Below are 24,974 nucleotides of genomic sequence, written 5' to 3'. Positions count from 1 at the left end.
TATGAGCATTACAGAAAGAGACCTTTTTTCACTATCAATTAAGTTTGAAATGAGCTGGAGTTCAATCACAGTACTCTATAAATGAAAGTTCAACATTGACCAAAACTACAGAAAGCACAAAGAGTAAGCAATTATGATTTGAATTTGTATTTGCTCTCTGTGCTTCTCCCAGATATGGCTCCATTTTCTCTTGGCACATCTAAAGGAGTTCAGGATCATTAATTCTCACTTGGATTAAAACATTATGCTAATTTGTAGGTTCAGAAAATGTACTGTGAATACAAGTCTCTCTGGGAATTTTAATACTTCATCCAAAGTAAACTATATAAGGAATCAACAACTTTTTAGGACAGAATGCGATCAGCATAGTTAAATAATGTTCACTGATGCTAACAGCCTAATAGAAAAGGAGGGAGAAAAGGAAGACTCCAAAAATAGTATGTTCTGGGGAGAAGTAATCCGAGGAAAGCTGTCAAAAGTCCTGGGTTTTGTTTCCTTCTGCCAGAGTCACTATGGGCCCTCTGACCAAGTGCATCAACGGTCTAAGCTTCATACTTAAAATGGAAACAAGATTTTGGATCTAGCGTACCTCATAAATACAGCAGTTACCTTACCTTTGATTACCAGAAGCTGGTGATTCAGATATCTGATTTGACGCTCACTTTCATTTAACTTTTCAACTAAATTGTCTAGTTGTCTTTCTTTTGCTTTGTTAAGAACCTGAAGTTGAATAATCTGCATATTTTCTGCAGAGTCTGATTTGGAATTAAAAACAATTGATTAGATAAAGGCATACCAAAATATAAATTTGGGTTCGTTTAGGGCCGTATTTTCTTTTCCCCCTTCCACCACCCCCTCCACCTCCGGTTCAAGCTGTTCTTTCTCAGTCTAGCTGCATAGGACATAGCTCCCTGGCCCATGCTGGTATTATAAGCCTTGCGCGGCTGAGGCACTCAGTAGCCAGCCTTCAGTCGGTGGCTCACAGCATCTCTCAGCTGCTCTCGATGGCCCCTGGCGGCCCAGCCTTTGTTCACAGTCTTAGCTGTAGAGGGCACAGCATCACTGGGCCATGTGGGAATCTAATCGCGATTTCAGAGTTAGGAGCACAACGTTCCAACCACCTGAGCCACCGGGCCGCCCCTAGGGCAGTATTTTTAAAACTATGGATATAATTCATTAGGGTATTATAAAAAAAAAAAAATTCAGTGGATTATGACTAGCATGTCTTTAAAAAAAAAAAACATAGAATATAACAGAATATATCAGAGTGCATCATGTAGCGCAAATAAATATTATTTTGAAACTTCTGTTTCAGTTATACATACTTATTTATATAGATAAGTATTGTAGACCACATCAAAATGTAAAATACGTACTTCTTACTGTGGTCACTGCCAGAAAAGTTTGAAAAGCCATCGGTTTAGTGTATGACACTAAATAACTATCATTTTTGGCTAATTAAAAATAAATAGGTAGCAATGTGAACAAAAAAGGACTTTGTAATAAACCTGATAAGCTTGGGGGAAGGGGGACACATGGCAGACCTAACAAGCTCAGTGACAAAAAGTAACCGTACAGGATGGTCTGATCAGATTCCTAACTGGGAAGGTCATAGCAGGTAGTCGCATCCCAAACCTATAGCTTCTTCAGCAAAGGTCAATCTTTACCTTAAGTGAGCTCGGTCCATTGTTCATATGCATCTAGGACAACATACCTTTGAAATGTCCGAGTAATTTTCTTTTCCAACCCCTGGAAGGCACAACAGCGGGCCCCAGAGCACAAGACCACAGAACCCCTCATTACTATCTTATTCCCCACAGACCATCTCTATGTGCTGTGAGTATTAATTAGTGATTACCCTGTACCCACTAATGTAAGAGAAGTTTGTGTTTCTCCATTTCACCTTTCATCCAATCACAGAGATTCCCTCCACCATTTTGCTCCCCCCGCCTTCAATCTACCACCAATGGATTACGTGCATCTTCCTTACATCTTCTTTGATTCTAAAGTATAAAATAAGTTACAAAACTGCCATTCTCCAGAGTATTTGAAATCTGGCTCCCCAGAATATGTTGTCACTTTGGCTCAAACAAACTCATAAAAATTCTCTGTAGGTTTGGATGTTGCTTACATCAACACCAACTACAATGGAACAGAATTTTATGCTCTCATAAAATGGAAAAATAAGTACATCAATTTCTGCAAAACCATTTTTAAAGAAAATTTCTCGCTATCCTTCTCAAAATATTTTATTTTAAGTAGGAGTGGGAATTATATTGTATTCATATTTATGCTGGCACATAACTGAATAGATTAATACAGAATTTTGAGGTCTTCTTTCAGAAAAAACTAAAGTCATTTTAGGGACCATTTAAAAATGATTGGGGGAAAAAAGTGATTCGCAGGAGAAGGATAATGCTTCAACTACACAATCACAAATGTTCTTCATTTTCTACTAGAATGCTCCTACTTGCTAGCAAACAAAGCAGTCCTCTTTTTCAAATAGAGATAAAGTTAAAACACACACACAAAAAACTGAAGACTGAAAACTTTGTTAGAAGTCTAACTCCTCTCCAGCCTTAGAACAGGGCTAGCCCAGGAATAAACACAGTGTACAAGGCCTCCCCTCAACGCCATATTTTTAAACTATTGCTAAGAAGTTGTAATCACTAAATTTAGCACTATCATTATTTTAATTAACTTCCAAATGTCAAATTCAGGCCAGTGTGTAACTGTCCAACAAAAATAAATCCACTTGATCAAATGCAGATTGTTAAAAAAGTGATTAAGAGGTTATACACCGCATGTAGAAAGACCAGGAGATATAAATGCCACTGAACAGGGGAAATGAAGAGTAAACACAAGACTGCAGGCCCCTGTTGGGATGCTTATTTAAGCAGCCTAAAATCAGTTCTGCCACACGCCCTGAACTCTTCCTCATCTCTTCATTCCACAAAAACTTAGAAACAAAGGAAGGCCACCCCCACATTTGCTCTGACTCCTTTGACAGCAAGCGAGTTCTGGTCTCCCCCATAGCTGCTGTACAGCCAGAGTGTAGGATAAAGGCAGTGCTATGAAGTTAGAGCACGAAGTCGAGTTTTCTCTTTGGTGTAGCCTAGGAAAACTCAGAACAACCAATATGACTTTCCCTCCAGCTTCTTAAACGTAAAACAAACAAAACACTTGCTGTCACATGCTAGAATCATACCGGTTCTTCAACATGCACAATTAGAAGTTATTTCACATGCCAGAGAGTATGACAATAAAAGTTGGATGTATGAAAACACTAATTCAGGTTAGTCACAGTACAAGTTTTGATTTTTGGTTTTGGATGCTTCAGCTCCTCAAAATTCTCTAGTAGCACTTTTCTCATGCTCATATTTATACACATACAATCCAAAAAAACTCTTTTGACTAAACCTGACATGTCAGTCTACTTTAAATTCTGAATATAAAGTAATTTATATCAGAGTTGCCTATTACACTAAAAGTCTAAAAAGCAAAACAAAAAATGAAGATGATAATGGCTGATTACTAAATTACATTTCTACATAATGAAAAATCTAAGAAGGAAGGGAAAACTGTATTCCATTTTCCAAATTAGACTTCATTAAGAAAAATATGAAATTAATGAAAAGTCTTAACCAATTTCAATGACTGAAATCTACAGTTGAGGAAAACTTATTTTAGTTTTTATTATGTAAAATTTCAAATATATATGAAGGTAGAGAAAAAAGCACAATGAATCCCATGAACCCATCACTCAGATTCAACAATTATGAACTCACAACCAGTCTTGCATTTTAACATTACCCCTAACAGCTTATTAAGTAAATCCTAGACTTCAGATCAGTGTATTCATAAACACTTCAGATATATCTCCAACAATAAGAATTCTTTTAAAAAACCAACCACAATTCCATTATCATTCTTTAAAAATAATAATTCTTGAACATGCTTACAGTGTTTAAAATTCTCAATTATGTTATTAAGAAATAAATATAAATTCGATACGCACCTTCATTAGCTCCTAAAAATTGCTGTTGTAGGCCTTCGAATGTGTCACTTCCTGCTATCTCTTGGGTTGGTGAGCCGTTATCCTGAGCAGAAGACTGATAAGGTTTATATGTCACTGTATATGGTTCCAACACTTGACAACTGGGAGCTTGTGATGTACCAAATTGCTATTATAAGATGATAAATGAAATTGACAATTAAGATTTGACCTTCTCTTCAAAAATTATCTGAATTAGATATCTTAATTTTGTTACAGAACTTAATTGTGGTACAATTACACATTTTATATATAATCTTTGCTGAAAAATAAGTTATTGTTATTTAACACTGCTAATTGAAAGTATAATATATAATTTCACACATCTTAACTGTACTTTGAACATGTAATGAGCCAATTCCATAAATAACACTCAAGAATTCAAAAAGGACTGTATATAAATATGTAAGAATGATTTAGATGATGCCAACAACTTGGGAACACAAAATACATATATTCAATAATAAGAACATGTGATACAATGCTTCATATGTAACAAATAGTCAATAACTTTTGTGCAATGAATAGCATTCTATAGAAAATAGAGAAGACCACCTAAAAAGGAAAAAAAAAAATTCTCCTTTCATTGGGTGACACAAAAGAGCTGTTGGCAAAATGAGGCATTCATTGTCATTGAGAACGTCTGAAAAATAGCTAATTGTATCCTAAGGTTCATTAAACTCTGCCAGGGTAAAATTAAAAGAAAAAAATTGTTTCTTTCCTTAACATTCATCCTGTCTACTGCTAAATCATCACAAAACAGACAGCAGCTTTGCAGTGTTTGACCTAAAATTTGTTATAAGGGTAGTGAGCTAGAAAATCAAGGTAATTGCATGGCATCTTCTACATAGATTTACTGCTTTAAAACTGTATCAAGATACCTGAATGTAGCTTCTCACTGAAACATAGTGAAGTGGTAGAAGCCAGAAGCAGCAGTAAATCAGGAGGGTTATTCTTTGACAGACTTAACTTTTAATGTTTAATTAACTGTCTCCATAAAGCCTCTATTTTAAAATTCTGACTTAATTAGATTGAAAACAGAAAACAACATGACTAATTCAGCATGAGCTTGAATAAACACACTCTCAGAAGTTTCTGTACTTAAAATAAATCTTATCCTTGCACTTACACACATTTCTTAAATACACACATATAAGCAAATGCATGAGCACATGTACACAAAATCTAGAAAGTCAAGTTCTTACAATACCTGAAAATGATTCCTTTGAGGATCTGAAAATTTAATTACATTGGTTGGTTGGCTATTAAATTCCTGCTTCTGACCATTGGTATATGGCCTGAAGTTTTCAGGAAGGTGATATAAATCCGTCTGCTCGTATTTACTTGGAGGACTATAACCACTTCCGCCTTCATCTCCAGCTTCTTCGGGATGGTACCCAGGATGTTGGTGTTCAGTCTTACTTTGATTCTCTTCCCAACCATTGCCGATTTTCTTTCCAATATATACATCCCGAATCTCATTATAGTCCTATTAGATAACAAGGGTAAGACGAAAACACTAAGAACTAGACCCACCCTCATCAAAGTCATTTTCGCACCAGATACTTACATTTACACTTTTAGATTTAGGCAGCACTTGATGCTCTTTCCAGTTCATCTCTGATTTCTCAGAACGATGAGGTCTTAAGAAAAATCAATACTTTATTTAGATTTAGAGCCTATCATTTATTTGGACTTAAATATCACAAAGTACCCCAAGATTTTAACACATTTTCCCTCCAACCTTCACCTTCAAGTTTAAGAATTAGTCCACAATTTTATAATTATATACATTATTTTTACCTGCAGAGAATCAAAAGAAAGAGGCTTATAGAATTGTAATAACACAAGTGAAAGTGATTTCAAGTCCTTACTCTTCCTCTGTGCCATTCTCACTGCAGTCCGAATAGTGGAGCTCGGGGGAGGACAGATCGTCATCCAGCATATCATGAGGAAGGTCTGTGAGTAATTGCTGCAACTGAGACAGGAAAATCAGCATCAACATCACATTGACTTAAACACAAGATGCCGAACCAAAAGCTGCCTTAGAACAAGTGATTTTGACTGTAGAAGTCGAAGAAGTTCCTAATTTCCACATTTATTAAATGTCTTAAATTCCACACAAATTATGTTCATCATTTCAGTTGAATAGATAATTTCAGGGGAATAGATAATTTCATGATTTCTATCTTTTTTCTACAGAGGTCATGGATTTAAATATATACACATTACAACAGAATTTGAAAATTTCTGTATAGAAACACAGAAAGTCATAATAATGGTACAATCACTGTATTATGTTCTCACAGGGCGGACCCGAGTCCCAGAATCCTGTTCTACCAGTAACCAGACCTTGGGGACGTGACAATCCGACTTCCCCCAGGGAATCTGAATAGCCAGATGCACTTTGCCCAGGTGGTGAGAATAGCAGACGCAGCAGCAGGTGGCCTAGAAGCCCTTGAAAGCTCTAATAAGGTGACAGAAAGCTCTTGGGGAGTGACTCATTAATATAGCCTTCCCATTCCAATGATGAACAGATATACAATACTCGGCTCTTATAAAACAGTTGAGTAAAAAGAGAGCACTAAGCTTCAGTTTTCTACAGAGAACATTCTCAAAAGCAAAACTCTAAAACTGACATAAAAGCATTTGACTCCACTCCAATGTTTTTCTAGAAGACTCACATCTTTAGCATTCTGCCTATAAAAACTAGAGATAATAAATTCAGTCAAGTTTCAAGACAAACTAATAAAGAGATGAATGAATGGTCTAATTTGTTGAATTTCAATATCTATCTGCAAATGTCTTTCTTCAAATCCCAATATAATATCAAATCCCAATATAACAATCAGAAGATTCAAATATTGTTATTAAATAGTAGGAAGACTGTTCATAATGACTTCTCTTTCAAATTAAGCATCAGTTAAATTAACAAGCTGAGTCCCTCCACAGTACAAAAGTCAATCCCATAAAATTATGCAATGCGTGAATTTTAAAGATATTAAATACTGTGTAAAAACCATGGAGGAAGAAAATTAGATATTCCTTAGTCTATGACAGATTTTTCCCCCATTTTGTCATTGTAATAAAAAAAATGAAATGTAGCTCTGAGTATTACATTTATAATCAAAAAACTTTCATAAACAAAATACATATGGAAAAAGTTAAATAAAACAGTCAAAGAAAGGTCTGAAAGGTGTGTTCCAATTGTTAACTTAGTTTTTTTGGTGAAGTCAAATTTGGGAGTGGAAATGGGGTACGTGAGGTGGGGAGGGGGATACTTCCTCACTCCCATACATATTTCTAATATTCACCAGATCATTTTTTTTACAAAAAACGGTTTATCTCAATCCATTTTGTTCTTTACAAATGAAACAAGAGAAAAATATTCTATTCCAATGAAAAGTTATCTTCATCTCCAAATTTATGTGATACTAATATTGACAATTCACATCTTGATTTATTGGCGACCTGCTCATGCCAATAAATTGAAAAATCGTTTTGAGAGTTAGCCCCATCAGAGCTGACCCAAAGATATAAAGAATAAGAAATATAAAAGAAACACTAGGGGCCGGCCTGGTGGCTCAGGCGGTTGGAGCTCTGTGCTCCTAACTCCGAAGGCTGCCGGTTCGATTCCCACATGGGCCAGTGGGCTCTCAACCACAAGGTTGCCAGTTCAACTCCTCGAGTCCCGCAAGGGATGGTGGGCTGCGCCCCCTGCAACTAACAATGGCAACTGGACCTGGAGCTGAGCTGCGCCCTCTACAACTAAGATTGAAAGGACAACAACTTGACTTGGAAAAAAAGTCCTGGATGTATACAGTGTTCCCCAATAAAGTCCTGTTCCCCTTCCCCAATAAAATCTTAAAAAAAAAAAAAAAAAAAAGAAACACTAAAAACAAAACAGAGCATATCAACATATTAGTATAGTACTTGTGTGTCTCAGGTAAAAGACAACAAAGTGATTTTACAAAGACAAAATTCATCAAGGAAAAAACACATATAAGGTCTTTTAAAATAGTCCAACCTATTTTGTCTTAGATTATGCATCACTGCTTTAAGGAAAAAGATTACTCCCACACATTAAGGAAAAAATATAACAAAATAAATCTTTTATACTTACATCAAGTAAGGACTCCTGTATGGAAAGAATATTTTCTTCTAAATTTTCTGTGAGGTTCAAGTACATAGCCTTAAAATTCAGGGGAACCACGACAGGGGCATCTGAACAGTACATTTTTCCCCCTAACAAAGATAGAAAAAGCTACACACTAATTAAGTAGTTTTTGTAGATTTCTCTGTGACACCACAAAGGTGTAATTGAAAAATTGACATCTATGGAAGAAAATTAATTTGAGCATAAACAATACTGTGTTTCTCCAAAAATAAGACCTAGCCGGACAATCAATTCTAATATGTTATTTGGAGAAAAGATTAATAGAAGACCCAATCATATTTTACTATAAGACCGGGTCTTATATAATCTAGTATAAGACTGGCTCTTCAATTAATTTTTGCTCCAAAAGATGCATTAAAGCTGATTGTCTGGCTAGGTCTTATTTTCGGGGAAACACAGTAAGCCCTTCTGAATGTTTCTGGCTCCATAAGTAAACTTATCAAGCAGCAATATCATCCCTATAGTATTTAGTGCCGTATAAAATACTACACACACACACACACACACACACACACACACACACACAGTGCCAGAAAAATGTATACACATTTTAAGAAAGGAAAACATTATATTAAAATTGCAATATTTAATACATACCAATAACAAAACATAAATACAAGTCATGTTTAACTTCTGCAATTACAAGAGGTGCTCAAAGTGGTTACCATCAGCATAGTTTAATACAGCTTTTCCTTATACAAAATGTGTATATATTTTTTGGCACCCTCTGTACACACACACACACACACACACACACACACACACACACAAACATTTTTAAATAGTTGTATACACCTTCAAAAACTCCGTCAAATTTTCCATCAAGTTCTTTGGTATAGCTGAGCCATATTACTTGGCTTCCATAACTTTCAGGGAAGAAAGAAACTAAATCAGGGAGTCCTCCTAATAAGGCATTCAGGAACAAAATCCCACCCCCAAGTCTTCCATTTCCCAGGATCAAAGTGTGCCCTCCTCCTTACCAGGTGGCCCCACTGGCAACAGGCAGTGCCTGACCTTGGCCTGCACCAGAGCCCCTCCTTACAGCCCCGAACCAACACACCTGGTGGCTGGCTCTAGACCACACCAGAGTACCACCCATTTAGGCACAAATGACATACTCAAAGGGTGAACCTGGCAGGCACCAGAGCCCCATTGAAGCAATTCTTGCTCTATGGGATAAGCCCCCACATAACAGCTTGTTCACTGTAGTCACCCACAGATCAATCAGAGTCAATCAGCCTGAGGGTCAATCCCACCTACTGACATGCAAACAGCAAACAAAACTCAACTACAATAGGAGGGCCCACACAGCCCACACAAGGGACACCCCTGGAGCACCCAGTTCAGGTGAACAGGGAGACTGCACCACTGGGCCCCACAACACACCTACTACATAAGGACACTATCCCAAGACCAGGAGATGTAGCAGATCTATCTAATATATAGAAACAAACAGAGAGAGTCAGACAAAATGAAGAAACAAAGAAACATCCCAAATGCAAGAAGAGGACAAAACTCCAGAAAAAAGAACTAAACATAATAGAGGCAAATAATCTACCAGATGCAGAGTTCAAAACATTGGTTATAAGGGTGCTCAATGAATTTAAAGGAAGAACAGATAATCTCAGTGAAAACTTCAACAAAAAGATAGGAAATATAAAAAAGGATATAAAACACAAAAAAGAACCAGTCAGAAATGAAGAATACAATAACTGAACTGTAGAATACATTAGACAGAATCAACAGAAGATTAGATGAAGCAGAGGATCAAATCAGCAATTTGGAAGACAAGGTAGCAGAAAACACCCCATCAGAACAGCAAAAAGAAAAAAGAATTTTAAAAAATGAAAAGAGTTTAAGGAACCTCTAGGTCAACATCAAGCATTCACATCATAGGGGTACCAGAAGGAGAAGAGAGAGAGCTAGGGATTGAAAACCTGTTTGAAGAAATAATGATTTAAAAACTTCCCTAACCTGGTGAAGGAAACAGACATACAAGCCAGTTCCAAACAAGACGAACCGAGAGGCCCACGCCAAGACACATCACAAGTAAAATGCCAAAGGTTAAAGACAAAGAGAGAATCTTAAAAGCAGCAAGAGAAAAGCAGTTAGTTACCTACAAGGGAGCTCCCAAAGACTACCAGCTGATTTCCCAACAGAAACTTTGCAGACCAGAAAAGACTGGCACAAGATATTCAAAGTGATAAAAAGCAAGGACCTACAACCAAGATTACTCTACCCAGCAGGGTTATCATTTAGAATCGATGGAGAGATAAGGAGCTTCCCAAGACAAGAAAAACCTGAAGGAATTCATCACCACCAAACCAGTATTACAAGAAATGTTAAAGGGAATTTTTTAAGAAGAGGAAGAAAAAAAATTAAACATATGAATAAGAAAATATTGCAAAGAAAAAAGTTCTCACTGACAAAGGCAAACACATAATAAAAGCAGTGTATCAACCAACATTAAAGCTAATAGAAAGTTGTTAAAAGGCAAAAATAGAAAGATTATGTGTAATTACAACAGTAAATTAAGGGATGTACACACACACTCACACAAGAAATAAAAAATAATAACAAAAACATAAATGTGGAGGTGAGTAAAAATGGTAGTGATTTTAGAATGTATTCCAACTTAAGCAACCATAACTTAAAATAAACTGCTATAAACATAGCTTGGTATATATGAAGCACATGGTAACCACAAACCAAAACTCTACAAGAGATATACAAGAAATAAAGAAAAAGAAACCCAAACACAATACTACAAAAAGTCATCAACATACAAGAGAAGAGAGCAAGAGAATAAGAAACAGAGAACTACAAAAACAATAAAATGGCAATAACTACATAATGTAAATGGATTAAATAATCCTATCAAAAGACAATGGATAAAGATGTGGTACATATATACAATGAAATATTCTTCGGCCATAAAAAAGAATGAAATCTTACCATATGTGACAACATGGATGAACCTAGAGAGTATTATACTAAATGAAATAAGTCAGATAAAGACAAATACCACGTGATTTCACTTATATGTGGAATCTAAATAACAAAATAAACAAAATAGAAACAAACTCAGAGATACAGAGAACAAACTGATGGTTGACAGACTGGATGAGGGCAGGGGGCTGGGTGAAAAAGATGAAGGGATTAAGAAGTATAAATTGGCAGTTACAAAATAGTCAAGGGATGTAAAGTACATCTTAGAGAATATAGTCAATAATACTGTAACAACTATATATGGTGTCAGGTAGGTGCAAGACTTATCAGCGGGATCACTTTGTAAGTTATATAAATGTCTAACCACTATGTTGTACACCTGAAATTAATAAATACTGAATTTCAACTGTAATTGAAAATAAATTTTTGACTTTTTATTGTCACTGTCCTCATAGTCACTGTCAAATGGATATTGCTTTTGGTCATGGAAGCTTGTGCCAGAAAATACAGAATTACCAAATCAACTTATGCATGTTACCAAATAGAAAATTTTAAAAACTATAAATTTTCCTCATTAAACATCCACTCAACTACCAAATAGATTCAAGGGCAAAGATAACAATCCTTATAAATGACAAGATTTAAGTCCACTCATCACATTCAAATTCATCAGACTGCTTTCTGGTTGCAAATGCAATCTTCTCATTGGGATATGACTGTATCAACTGAGTTTAATAATTAAAGAGATACCATCCCTAGAAAAAAGATAATTTGTCATTGCTAAGGCTTCTATTGAAATGCATTCTAAACTATTCTATAAACCCTTGTCCCTTCACCACTTCACATGGCTCTTCCTTAAAAAGAAAGGAAAAAATGAGAGCATTTTACTTCAGGAACAAAACACTTCAAAACAGCCCATGTGGAACATCCAAAAAGCCTATGTGTAAGGGGAATGTAAAACAGAGAACACATAAACTTTTTGTTAAGATTTTCAACCTAAATTAACTAAGCAGACTGTCGTCAGAGACTGTAATCCTCGACATTCATGAAAGCAATACTTCTCCGATTACAAACTGTACATCTTCTCCCAAGAGAAAAGCAGCAAATGGACTAGCCAACACTCACGTGCCTTTGAACAGGTTGCCTTATAAGTATACTGAAAAGATTCCGATATTTTAAAATATAAATTGTTAAATAATGCTTTCATGGATACGAACTACACAGAATCTTCTATTTAACCTAAGAGCCAAGTTAAAAACATCCTTGAAAAGACCCAATATGGGATTGATAAAGGGCCAAATAACTTGGCAGCTAGAGCTTTAGTTGCTGAATTATATTCTGCGCAGAATTAAAAAAAAAAAAAAAATCCAATCCATTAGTTAAACTAAATTTTATAATGTTAGTGGGGAAGGCTGACTAGGTTGTCATATACCTGAAAGAGAAATACAGCAGCATTAGACAAATATCCACAGCACTACAGATAACACATAAATAGAACATTAGGCCTGAAAGAACACTGGTGCTCTTCCCAGCCAAACCACTCCTACTCAAGGTCAGCAAACCAAGGCCCAAAGAAGGTACCTGTAAAGGGCCCATGAAAAGTGACAGTTACAGTCCCAGGACCTGAATCTCTCCATTCCCACTTCTATTTTCTCCAACGTGACATTTAGTCAGTCACTGGAATACACTTAATTTCCACCTGTTTGTATATAATCACACTTCTGTCTGCCAGAGTTCGGTTTTTGTTCCCATTGTCACAGTCCCTGAAAAATATCTGTACATTATGGGAAAGATTAAAAGGTACAATCTAGATAAAGTGTAAGAAATTGCTAAAGAAAAACATCAGAAAAAAATATAATATGAATATTCAACCATTTGTTTCTTTGATTTTCTTGGGTGATGACAAGAAAATTCCACAAAATAAGTCAAATAATATAAAATGTAAACAAGTAGTAGCTTTACAACTCCCTCTAGTGGGGACAAAAATACCAAAATGTTTCCATAATTACATCAAGCAAAGCAGTTAAAAAAAGTGGAAGGCTGGAAAACAGTATGGAGGCTCCTCAAAAAATTAAGAATAGAATTACCATACAACCCAGCAATTCCTCTTCTGGCTATCTATCCAAAATATCTGAAAACATTTATCTGTAAAATATATATGTACCCCTATGTTCATCGCAGCATTCTTCACGGTGGCCAAGACATGGAAACAACCAAAGCATCCTTTGATAGATGATTGGATAAAGAAGATGTGGTACATATATACAATGGAATATTACTTGGCATAAGAAAAGATGAAATACTGTCATTTGCAACAACATGGATAGATCCTGAGATTATCATGCTAAATGAAATAAGTCAGATAGAAAAAGTCAAGAATCATATGACTTCATTCATGTGGGATAGATATAAAACTGAAAGCAACAAACGAACAAACAAACAAAAACTCATAGACAAAGACAAGTTAGTGGTTACCAGAGGGTAAGGGGGTGGAGAGTGGCAGAAAAGAGTAAAGGGGATCAAATATATGGTGATAGAAGGAGAACTGACTCTGGGTGGTGAGCAGATGTCGTATTATAGAAATTCACACTTGAAAACTATATAATTTTACTAACCATTGTCACCTCAATAATTGAATAAAGATTTTTTAAAAAGTGGAAGGCTAAGCAATGGGATCTTTACCTCTAAAATACACAATTCCAAGCTCAGTTTAGCTTTATTATTGTATTAGAGGAGTACCAATATAAAAACTAAGAGGGACTCAAATCAGTACTACCAGATGCAAGTTTCTGTCCATCATCTGCTACTTAAATCACCTACCTTTCTACTCAAGATCATTTTCCAGGTTTCAAATATATCATCACTAAGTGAACCATCATCAGCTAGTATTGTCTCGATAGCCTGTATTACTAAGTACTTCTGACCCAAACCACCAGCTCCAAAATACTTACATACCTAATGTTGTTATCAAGAACCAAGCAATGATCACAGAGCTACTTCTGGTGACAGCAGAGCGCACGGGTACTTCCACAAACTGGAGGTCCCAAATGACAATCTACCTTAAGCTATGGCTTTATCAATAACCTTGAAGCTTATAACAACCATTCCTGTCACAGTACCACTATATTTCTATAATATCTGAAAAAGGATGTTTGAATTCCTCTTCTCTCGGCCAGCTTTACAAGTAAAAGTTTGCCCGAAATACTGTGGAGGGCATCTACTAAGTAGCCATGAGGACAACTACATCAGTAGTTCTCAAGTGACACAGCAGGAAAGTAACGTGCTCCAATAAGATGTGACATGGATATTAACTGGCATGATACCATATCCCCACGATCATCACCCTCGCTTACGTGCACCCTGATCTCTTCTGTCTACTGGGTGGGAGACGGAGTCGCAGGTGAAACACTAGGTTAGACACTTCCCCGCCATGCCTTGACCCACAGTGGCCAAACTTTTACCAACATACCATTTAGAATTGTAACAACTAGAAACGATTACACATGCCTTGGAGTTTTTTTCAAAATGTGGGTCTACTCATGGTGGGCCGTGGCTTGAGATTCCACTGATTTAAATGTCCTCTGAATATTGAATCACTTTACTAAACCTTCTTTTTCTGAAGATTAAACACATTTTCTCCATTTGCTCTGAAGTGCAAACAATGGACTGAATAGAAATGGAAAAGACAAGATCGTAACTGTAGAGCTGATAAATAGGATGCCATGGAGGTTGGACTTTGTCTATGGCTTAGTCACTGACATATGGGAAAGTGTGGACAAAATCCCAACTGACTCCAAAGCAACAAGATTAAAATTCAGCTAGGTAAAGTGTGTTCATATTAGCCATGAACACACTAGCCATTCATACCAAAGGTCAAAATCAGGATTATTCTGCCATGTACAGAAAGAGGATCTCAAAATCCTTAGTAGCACAGACTGTACGTCAGATATGGCACGGCTGACAAGACCTACAGCACATCCTCAGGGATACGGGTATTCCTCCCAATACGCGGTCTGACATTTAAGTTTGCGAACTTGCCACACTGTGCGCTTACGTTGGCAGCACTGTACAAACAACTCGGTAAGGTTTCATAACCTCACAGCTGTGTTCGTGTGGACGTGTGGTGGTGTCTTGCTGAGTGGCATTCATTATTGTTGTTGCGTGTTTTTGTGTGCCGCCATGAGAATGTCTGAGCTTGAATTAGAGCAATGAACATTAAATTTCTTGTTAAACTTGGCAAGACTAGAGGTGAAATCAGGGACATGTTAGTCCAAGTTTATGGGGATAATGCCACGAAGAAAACAAATGAATTAAACACTTTTCTGAGAGGAAAGAATGCATCACTGATGAAGAGAGGTCAGGGCGGCCGGTAACAAGCAGAACTGATGAAAACATTGCAAAAATTCATCAAATGATGCATCAAAATCGTTGGCTGACAGTGAGAAGCACAGCAGACCAAGTAAACTTTGATAAATAGTTAGAAAAATCTTAACTGAAAATCTTGGCATGAGAAGGGTGTGTGCAAAAATGGTCCCAAAGGAGCTCACCAATGAACAAAAGCAAAGGAGAGTCAAAGTTTGCCAAGACCTTTTGGAGAGGCAACACGATGTTTTGAGCCGTGTTATCACTGGTGATGAAACATGGGTATACCAATATGATCCTGAAACAAAGCGTCAAAGTGCACAATGGAAGTCAGCCAATTCTCCACTACCAAAACAGTTCATCAGTCCAAATCGAGAGTCCAAATGATGTTGCTAACCTTTTTTGATATCAGAGGGATTATTCATCATGAATTTGTACCAACTGGACAAACAGTTAACCAAGTGTACTATTTGGAAACGCTGAAAAGGCTGCCTGAAAAAGTTAAGATGAAAATGACTTGAACTTTTCGCCAACAATTCATGGTTCTTGCATCACGACCATGCACCAGCTCACACGGCACTGTCTGTGAGGGAGTTTTTAGCCAGTAAACAAACAACTGTATTGGAACACCCTCCCTACTCACCTGATCTGGCCCCCAATGACTTCTTTCTTTACCCGAAGATAAAGGAAATATTGAAAGGAAGACATTTGGATGACATTCAGGACATCAAGGGTAATCAGACGACAGCTCTGATGGCCATTTCAGAAAAAGAGTTCCAAAATTGCTTTGAAGTGTGGACTAGGCACTGGTATCCATGCATAGCTTCCCAAGGGGAGCACTTCAAAGGTGACCGTGGTGATATTTGGCAATGAGGTCTGTAGCAGTTTTTCTAGGGTGAGTTCGCGAACTTAATTGTCTGACCTCATAAGTGACCCGAATACGAAGTGATTCACTAAGTAGAGAAAGCCATATGCATTCCCTACTGCTAACACTTATAACCCAACTGACAATCCCAAAGATGCCAACTAGAAAGGCAAGAAAAGATCACTCTTTCCTTTTCTAGAAAGGCAAGAAAAGACCTCTCATGGCTATGAACTGCTCTGCTATCATAGGATCAGGGAGACTGAGGAGGTTTGAAAAAGCTTGTGGATATGCAAAAAACTTAGGTTTGATCAGCCAATTTGTTATTTTAACTTGCAATGACAAAATATATATATAGCTGGATTTTTATGAATTCTGAATTTTGTTGCTAAAAATCTGAAACTCTCCAGCCTCTGACTTCACTTCTTCCCTGGAAGCAATTTTTTAAAACTATGTAAAAACACTTTTCATTAACATAAACAGTAATCACCATGTTAGAGTCAAGTTAGCTATGTGTTCTTTTCTTCCACTCTGCTTGAAACACTCATTCTTAGATACTTCACCTCTTAAAAGCTCTTTTGCCTCTGGAAATTCCCTACTCAGCACACAATCTGTCAAAACATGATTCCAATGGCTCTATTCTATATTATCTAGAATTAACTGCTCCTTAACTAATGCCCCCTTTATAACTTTCAACACACCATACACTTAGCAGTAAGTTCTCTCTAATACCCCGTCACTCTAATACCTTTTCCAATGAAAAAATCACCTATCAGATTATTTTTTCTTTAAAGTCGACTGTAGTAATTACTGAAACTTATCCTCTCAAAAATCCCAGTAGCTAAATTCCAGCAAACCATCCAAAGCCAGTGGGGTCATGAACACCTCATGCTGTGAGTTCACAGAGTAACAGAAAATCCTCATCTCCATCTTTGCCACAATTGTTGTAAAGGACCCTGTCAAAATCTGGACACCCTGGCCAGGGTCACAAAATCCAAGGTCCTCAGAGACCTGGCAGAGAATTTACAAGAGTGAAGCTTGCGCGTCCAAATGCATAAGCCCGTGTCTGTGTGAGAGGTGGGACAGTGGCCAGCTGGGAAAGGAGAGCCACTGCTCAGCTCCAGCCTGCCTGCTGCCATGTGCGGACACAGGCCACGCGTGGCCAGGGCGTAGGCTGTCTCAAGAGAAGATGGAAGCTCTGGACTGTTACATGAAATTTTCCAGTCTTTAAATATAGATTCGACTTTTTAAAAACAATGTGCAACCAAACAACACACGTCTATGGACAAAACCACTGAGCTGCCCCTACCTTGGCTCTACTGCCAGTGACATAAGAAATGGACCCTATCCCTTGCTTCCTATTGATACTAATGGTCCACAGTAACTATTAAAAAGGATTTTTTTACATATTAGAAAATGGGTCATATCAAGCATAGTCTTAGTCCAAAAGAAGCCTGTTACCATAATCAAGAAATTTGACTCAAGGTAAAAACAATCCTAACAAGTAAATTGACTTCCACTAATGGCTACTATTCCTGTTGCCACTGGTACTGAATAGTTACTATGTGCCAAGAATTCTGTTAAACACTATATATAAATATAATCTCCTCTTACTCCTTTTTTCCATTAGTCTACTCACCACACAGCATTCAGAAAGGTCTTTCAAAAATATGATCAGATATCACTTCCTTGCTTAAAATTCTCCACTGGCTTCCCATTGCTCTTAGAATAAACTACAAACGTCTTACCATGACATACCACAATCTGGCCCAGCCCACCTCTTTGCCCCATCTCCACCACTTACCCCTTTCTCACACAATCCCAACAACACCGCCTTCCGGCTATTCTGCAGATACACAGAGTCTCTTCCCAACTTCCGGGTTTTACACTCATTGGTGTCTTGGTCTAAATATTCTTCCTCCGGCATCTGCATGGCTTTTCTTTCTCATAAGTCTTAACTTAAACGTTTCCTCCTTGAAGAGAACTTCCGTCACCAGTTCCCTACCAGTTGCTTTAACATCACCCAATTTGTCTCCTTATCATTGATCAGTGCTGAATTATCACTCATTTAAATTACTTTATTCACATGTTTACTTGTTTATGATCTGCTTCCACTAGGATATAAGCTACCCAAAGCAAAGAACCTTGCCAGACTTGGTCAAGCCATATGCATTCCCTTACTGCTAACACTTATAACCCAGCTGACAATCCCAAAGATACCAACTAGAAAGGCAAGAAAAGACCTCTCATGGCTATGAACTGCTCTGCTATCATAAGGTCAGGGAGACTGAGGAGGTTTGAAAAAGCTTGTGGATATGCAAAAAACTTAGGTTTGATCAGCCAATTTGTTATTTTAACTTGCAATGACAAAATATATAGATTGCTTGGCATCTAGAACCCTGTGCCTCCAAAGCCAGTTACTACCTCCTAAATGAAAAGAATCTAACCATTTATCTGATGGCATCATTCACAGTTGTGTTTTATTCTTGTCTCAAAAAAGGAAGCATTCCACTCATCCACCTTTTAAAAGTCCAAATGCTGATCAGGTTTTAGGGGTGAAAAAAAATTGCAAATTCCTTCAAAATGACACAAGAAGACATAATTTTGATCAGGAGATAAAATTGTTTAAGATTGGGTTTGGAGTTGTTTGTTTTTTTCTCAGCAACTTACCTCTATTTCCCTTTCATAGTCTTCTTTGTCATATTCTTCCTCTTCGTTTTGTGTCTGAAGGGCCACACTGCCGAAGTCTAATGACATGGTCTTCCTGCAGGAAGAGAAAGATGTTTGGTTTTCGACATATCCCCCAAATCTCGCAAGACCAAACTATACAATAGATGTCATACACAAAAAAGACAACAGCAGCCAGGAAGAAGACACACACAACTTATGTACGACAAATAGGTAGGACTCCACATATAAAGAGAGTTCTGTCAAACTAACTGTGATTCACAGAAAACAGACATATGACAGCAATTCACGGGGCAAAAAATGCAAAAAGCTAATCGACTTACAACTAGACCTTTCTAGTGGTCTGGAAAACATAACTAAAAACAATAAGATTTTTGTCCACACAAAAAAATAAGATAATAATCAACTAGAAATGTGCCAAAACATGAAAATGTTAAGACTATGCTCAAAGTTTCTAACTTGATGTATTCAATATGGCACAGCTATTATCCTCCACAATTTGCTTCATCCATTGAATGTCACAAATCCAAATTTCATGTTTTACAAAAAGAGAGCTACTAAATCCTGAGTTAATGATTGCCACCCAAAAACCATTTAGAATCTGGTAAACTCCAGATAGCTTGATAAAATCAGGTTCTGGCAAAAAAAAAAAAAAAAAAAAACCCTCAGGAAAAACAGAAGTGAAGGCTGTGAAGCTGTACCACTGTGGAGGTCCAAAAGCAACAGCACGAGTTCCCTGGAGAATGGTAACTGCTGTGGCAGAAGCAACAGCAGGAAATGGGTTTTCAAGTGCTTACAGTCAAAAGGCTGCTGATGATTTGAATTATACTTAGGGATCATGACACTACACAGACACTACTCAGAATTTCAAAGCTCTGACAAAAAAAAAAGTAGGCAGGCGTCATCAATTACCCAGCCTGATACTGCCCTCCGTTCAGTCCCCTCGTCTGCAAGCCAGTGAAATGCACTTTGATGTGAGCCTGAGCCACAGCTCATATCGCTACACTTTTCAGGCTCTGAAATGTCATTAAATTTGGACGTAAAATAAGAAGCATAGACCCAGCCATTCAAAGGCATTTTACCATAAAGGACTCAACTCCCTCATGTTAACGTTTGAGAACTATGATCATACACGTTGAAGCAAGCCAGTAGCTCTATAGCAAAAGATATTCCACTTCGTCAGATCTAAGGCACCCTTGATTATATGCCACAGTTCCATTTGTACCACTAAGAAAAGATGTGGCCAGTTAAATTATGACACGGCATTAATGTTAAAATGCAGCCTGCCTTGGTGGACGTTAAAATGTGAAAAGAAAATGTGCACGTTAGAATAGGTGAAATACGGTATTACAGATGAACACAAATGTGACTTCGAAGGATGAAATCCCCGTTATGTCCAGTTTTTATTTTTCAAGGACTGAAGTACATTTCTTGGCCAAACTCTAATTTGCAGCCCACCTTTTTTATCCCTTGCTCTCTGGTCCCTACACCTAACTCATCCCTTTCAACTCTATCAACTCAGACTCCTTGCATCAACAGTAAACCCTTCTGGCCTCTGCTTCTTGAACCAGAACTGCTCCTTGCTGTTTCTGTGCCAGGGCTACAAAGAGGAAGGGATGTGTGCACTTTTTCACTGAAAGGGAAAATATATAAGCTTGGGGAAATCTGAACCTTTTCTCCATCCAGCAGCTACAAGAACCCTCTTGTATACCAGCATAAGATGGAGATCTGAATATGATAAAGAACCTATAATATAGCTGAAAAGATGAGGGAAACATACACGAGCTCATGTCCCTGGGGTTTTTTCACTAATGGAAGTGAACATCAAGTCTATGGAACCTATAGATAATGAAAACACTAGTCCATTTAAATCCTGGCTCCCTAAAAAAAATGAGATTAAGCTGGACCTTAAAGATACCCCTGGATTCTCTAGGCATGAATAGTCTTTCCTGCCTCTGAGTCTTATAGTATTCTCCACCTCTTCTGGCATTTTACAGTTAAAGCCAGAAGATGGAATTTGGGTTAATTTCTCCTTTATGAGGTAAAGGAAGGGAGGGGGTTTATTTCAGTCTTTCACTAACCTGCCACCAATTTCTGTTGAATATTGAAAAAGAACACTAAGATAGAGAATAATGAATTCTACAAGGTATTTTCATTTTTAAGCGAAGAGAATGTAAAAGACCAAAGTGTATCTCTCCTTGAATGGCATTTTAAATTCAAACGATGTCATTAAAGAAGAAATCTGAAAATATCTGCAGGCCAAAATTTCTCTCCACTGAGGAAGAAAAGATACAAACAGGTTTTCCTTCTGAAAAGTACAAACTACCAGAGACCTTAAGAAACTATTTTAGGCATAACGGGAAATTTGATAAACTTACTGTGGTTTTAAAAAAAAAAAGGACTAAAAAGGTAATTAATATTTTAACTATAATTTAAAATAAAAGCTAATGCTTTTCTTCAACCTATTAATCACTACTAATTACACTGCTGTCAGAGACTTTACTATTCAGAACAATAAGAGATTTCAAAAAAAAAAAAAAAAAAAAGCAACACAGTAAACTCAGAAGCCATAAAGGAAAACCTCGACAGAAACTTAACCATGATAAAATAAAGTTTGTATATGGCAAAAGACAACATTAATAAGTTAAATGTTCTGTATGGAAAAATACATCACTAACAAAGTCAAAAGATAAAATAATGAGAAATAATGAGAAAAATATTTGCAAAACATGCGACAAAGTACTAACACACTATACAATTCTCACAAAGAAATAATAAGAAAAAAAACCCAATTTAAAAATGGGCAACTGACATGACAATTCATTAAAAGAAAGATATGTAAATGCCCAAACTAACTTGAAAAGATGCTTATGCTCATCCAGAATTCAAAGTTCCATTTAAACAATGAAATATGATTTTCAACCAGTAAATTAAAAACAAAAACAAAAACAAAACTTAGTAACACCTAGTGGTGCCCCTTTTATAGGAAACAGGCATCCTCATGAGTTGCTGGAGAAAGCATGAACTATCAATATTAATATGCTGAAAAAACATTTGCCCTATTTAAAGTACCTTCGAATACATTTAACAATATGATGCCACTAATAAAAATAATTAAATATTTGTATATTTATTGACTGACCATTAAAAAAATCAAGACACAGAATAAGTGTACAATAGGCTTATTTTAATAGCAAGCTAGTTAATACTTTCTTGACAGAGACCTTTTTCTGAACCTATTAACAAGACTATGTTCTGTCCTTTACACTCAGATCGAAAGGGCTCAGCCTCAGCAATCATGTTGTTCCTGGTTATGCTGTCTTTGCCCTCCTTGCAATGAGAAGACCAGTGGGTGTTTAGTTTGACAAAACATTCAAAATCAAAAGTAGCATTGTTTTTGTTTCCTCTAGTAGCCTGTAGGCACTCTGAAGGCAGAAATTAAATGTCTCCCCTACCCTTTGCACATGGTAGGCACCCAACAAATTTGGTGAATGAATATAATACATTTGTGATGTCCTATATGTATTCATTATTTCAATAAAATTTTACTGGGCACCTACTGTATGCCAGGTTATACCGTAGATGTATCTAAGATATGGTACCAGCCATGGGGAGCTAACAGTCCCTTAGGGAAACAATGATATAAATTAATAGTTACAATGATACATTGTAATAAATTCTGTGATAGAGAAAAGTCCCATAGCAAATATTAACTTTGCCTAAAAGGAAAGGAAGGTTCAGAGAAGTTTCACAGAAAGACTTAATTAGAAATAGATCCTAAAGGATACAATACAGCCTGTAAGTAGTTAAGAATGAGGGCACTCATTCAGACAACCTGGGCGCAATTCTGGCTCTTCCATTTATCAGCTGTGCAACTTTGAGCAAATTGTTTCCATTTCTTCGTTAATAAAATGAGGGTAAAAACAATAACTACCTCAAAGACTGACTAGGAGGATTCATAAGATAAAGCATATAAAGTGCTTAGCACTGTACACCAACCAATTTTTTTTTAGTTTAGTTATTATTATGACATTATTACTGATGAATGGGAATCTGCCAACTACAAAACAGGTTAAAGGAACAAAGAGCATTCAGTATATCTTAGAAAAAGTAAATGTGCAGCCTGTGGGAAACCTTATTTCAAATAATGCCACCCCCTTCAAGGTGACCTCCCAATCTTGTTCCCCCATGGAATTAATAACTCTTTTGCACTTTTGGTCTATATATCGTACACTTTTCTTATGATTTCAATTTCAGCCTCTCATTTAGTTGAACGCATTCACATATCTAGGGAGTGCATATAAATTGTCATGCATTGTGAAGGATATGGCGCAATTCAGCTTAAATTACACTCAAATCCATGACTACGACTGAAAAGGTTAAGTGCCACAAAAAAGGTTTATAATTGCCCTGAGAGTTAGTAAATTCTACTTACTTGCCTACATGCTAGCTTCTTTTCTAGAATGGAAATAGTCTGAGCACACCAGCCTGTTTTAGACTTGCAATACCAAGCCTAGGAAGCCTATTCATTCATTCAACAATTATTTACCAAGCACTGTTCAAGATTAACAAAGATTAACAGGGCTTGGTGGAGGGAAAGAAAATAAACATAAACAAATGATGACAATAATCTGTGGTAAGTGCTAACGACAGCAGCTTGGACAAATCGATTCAGGATGCCCAGAGGATGCCGCGAGTGGGCACCCACAGGCTGAACGAATGAATAAATCAAGGGCCTTACCAAGGAACTCCATTTGGCGTCAACTACTGCACAACAAATAAGTACCGGGAAGCCAAAGCTGCACAGAGCCCAGGATGCCCGGGGCTGCTGGCTTTGGCTGCCAGCGTCACAGGCACTCGTTCAACACACGTGTACAGAGAACCCACTGTGAGCCAGGCGAAGCGCAAGGGTGACCACGGGGGTGTCCCAAGGGTAGCGTCTCAGGGCTACCCCAGAAGCCTTGAAGAGGCGAAAAGGGCCTCTCAGATGTCACTGCTAAGTAGGATCTTGGGGTCTCGATGACACTTCAAAGTCAAAGACTGAGTCCTGCAACCCTCGAGCCGTCTACCAGCGGGATTTGGGGAGGGGGTGATCAGCCCTCCCGGAAGCCTCAGCCAGAATCCCGAGGACCCCGCATCCCCTGTAACTCCACCCCCAAGCCCAGCCGCGAAGCGAAACTCACCAGAGGCTGCGGATGCTGTCACCGTGGGGAAACCCTAGCCCCGATCGAGGACCAACTTCTAGCAAACCCCCTCACCCTAGCTCTAATCGGCTAGCTCCTTCCTAGTCACAACCGAACTTCGGAGCCCTGAAGTCATTGAGGAGCAGCTGTCTCCTTCAATCGCCGACCAGAGGCTCTTCTAGTGGGCGGGGCCGTGCAGGGGCGGGGCGGGGTGTGGAGGCGAAAGTCTCCGCCTTGCCCGAGCTTGGTTGAGAAGTCCTCTTGCACTTACAAATGTACGGCTGTTTGAAAGCAGGCGCCAGAGGCGGCGGGAAGATCCTCCTGTGCGCCCATTGGTGGATTCGTAAGCCAATTACAAGAGAGTTGACTCTGGGGAGGGCGGGTTTATCCGTTGCCTAGAGAAGCCCAAGCGCTTTGCCTACTGCCTTTGGCGACGATGAACTGGCCTTGCCCGAGCCTCTTGCCCCTTCCCTCACCACCTGGTGCTGGAGACTGGGGCGGTGACTCGTGCCGCCTGTGCTGGCAACTTCTAAACCCCAGCACAGAGAATCCTTCACTTCCCCATCGAACTCTTACGTTGGAAGTTTTTGCATTTGCCCTTCTGATCCTCTAAGGTGCCTGCCTCTCCATCACCTAAACAGCTTAGGTGTTGTTTTACTTTGTCTTCTTAATTACTTGGTCCCGCCTCGTTTGAATTTG

The 24,974-nt window shown here is 37.8% G+C and overlaps 1 protein-coding gene across 4 annotated transcripts in view; it reads right to left on the bottom strand.

Annotated features, from left to right (window-relative positions):
* Window positions 1-24,397, bottom strand: part of CEP152 (centrosomal protein 152) — an 82,503-nt gene extending 58,106 nt beyond the window's left edge. For 3 of the 4 annotated variants that reach the window (XM_033106906.1, XM_033106909.1, XM_033106908.1), the window contains exons 1-7: window positions 24,276-24,397; window positions 19,075-19,168; window positions 5,929-6,032; window positions 5,625-5,697; window positions 5,265-5,543; window positions 4,019-4,184; window positions 615-755 (exon numbers count right to left, since the gene is read on the bottom strand). In XM_033106906.1, coding sequence (XP_032962797.1) covers window positions 615-755; window positions 4,019-4,184; window positions 5,265-5,543; window positions 5,625-5,697; window positions 5,929-6,032; window positions 19,075-19,161 — 850 coding nt within the window. In that variant the 5' untranslated portion in view covers window positions 19,162-19,168; window positions 24,276-24,397. Of the gene's footprint in view, window positions 1-614; window positions 756-4,018; window positions 4,185-5,264; window positions 5,544-5,624; window positions 5,698-5,928; window positions 6,033-19,074; window positions 19,169-23,833; window positions 23,978-24,275 lie in introns of those variants that run through there. The other variant, XM_033106907.1, reaches the window with a different exon arrangement.
* Between the last annotated feature and the right edge of the window lie 577 nt (window positions 24,398-24,974).

The sequence above is a fragment of the Rhinolophus ferrumequinum genome, chromosome 6 (genome assembly GCF_004115265.2).
Source record: "Rhinolophus ferrumequinum isolate MPI-CBG mRhiFer1 chromosome 6, mRhiFer1_v1.p, whole genome shotgun sequence".
In the NCBI taxonomy this organism is placed as follows: domain Eukaryota; kingdom Metazoa; phylum Chordata; class Mammalia; order Chiroptera; family Rhinolophidae; genus Rhinolophus; species Rhinolophus ferrumequinum.
Note: the sequence above shows the minus strand (reverse complement) of the source record. Positions and strands in the feature narration are given on the sequence as shown.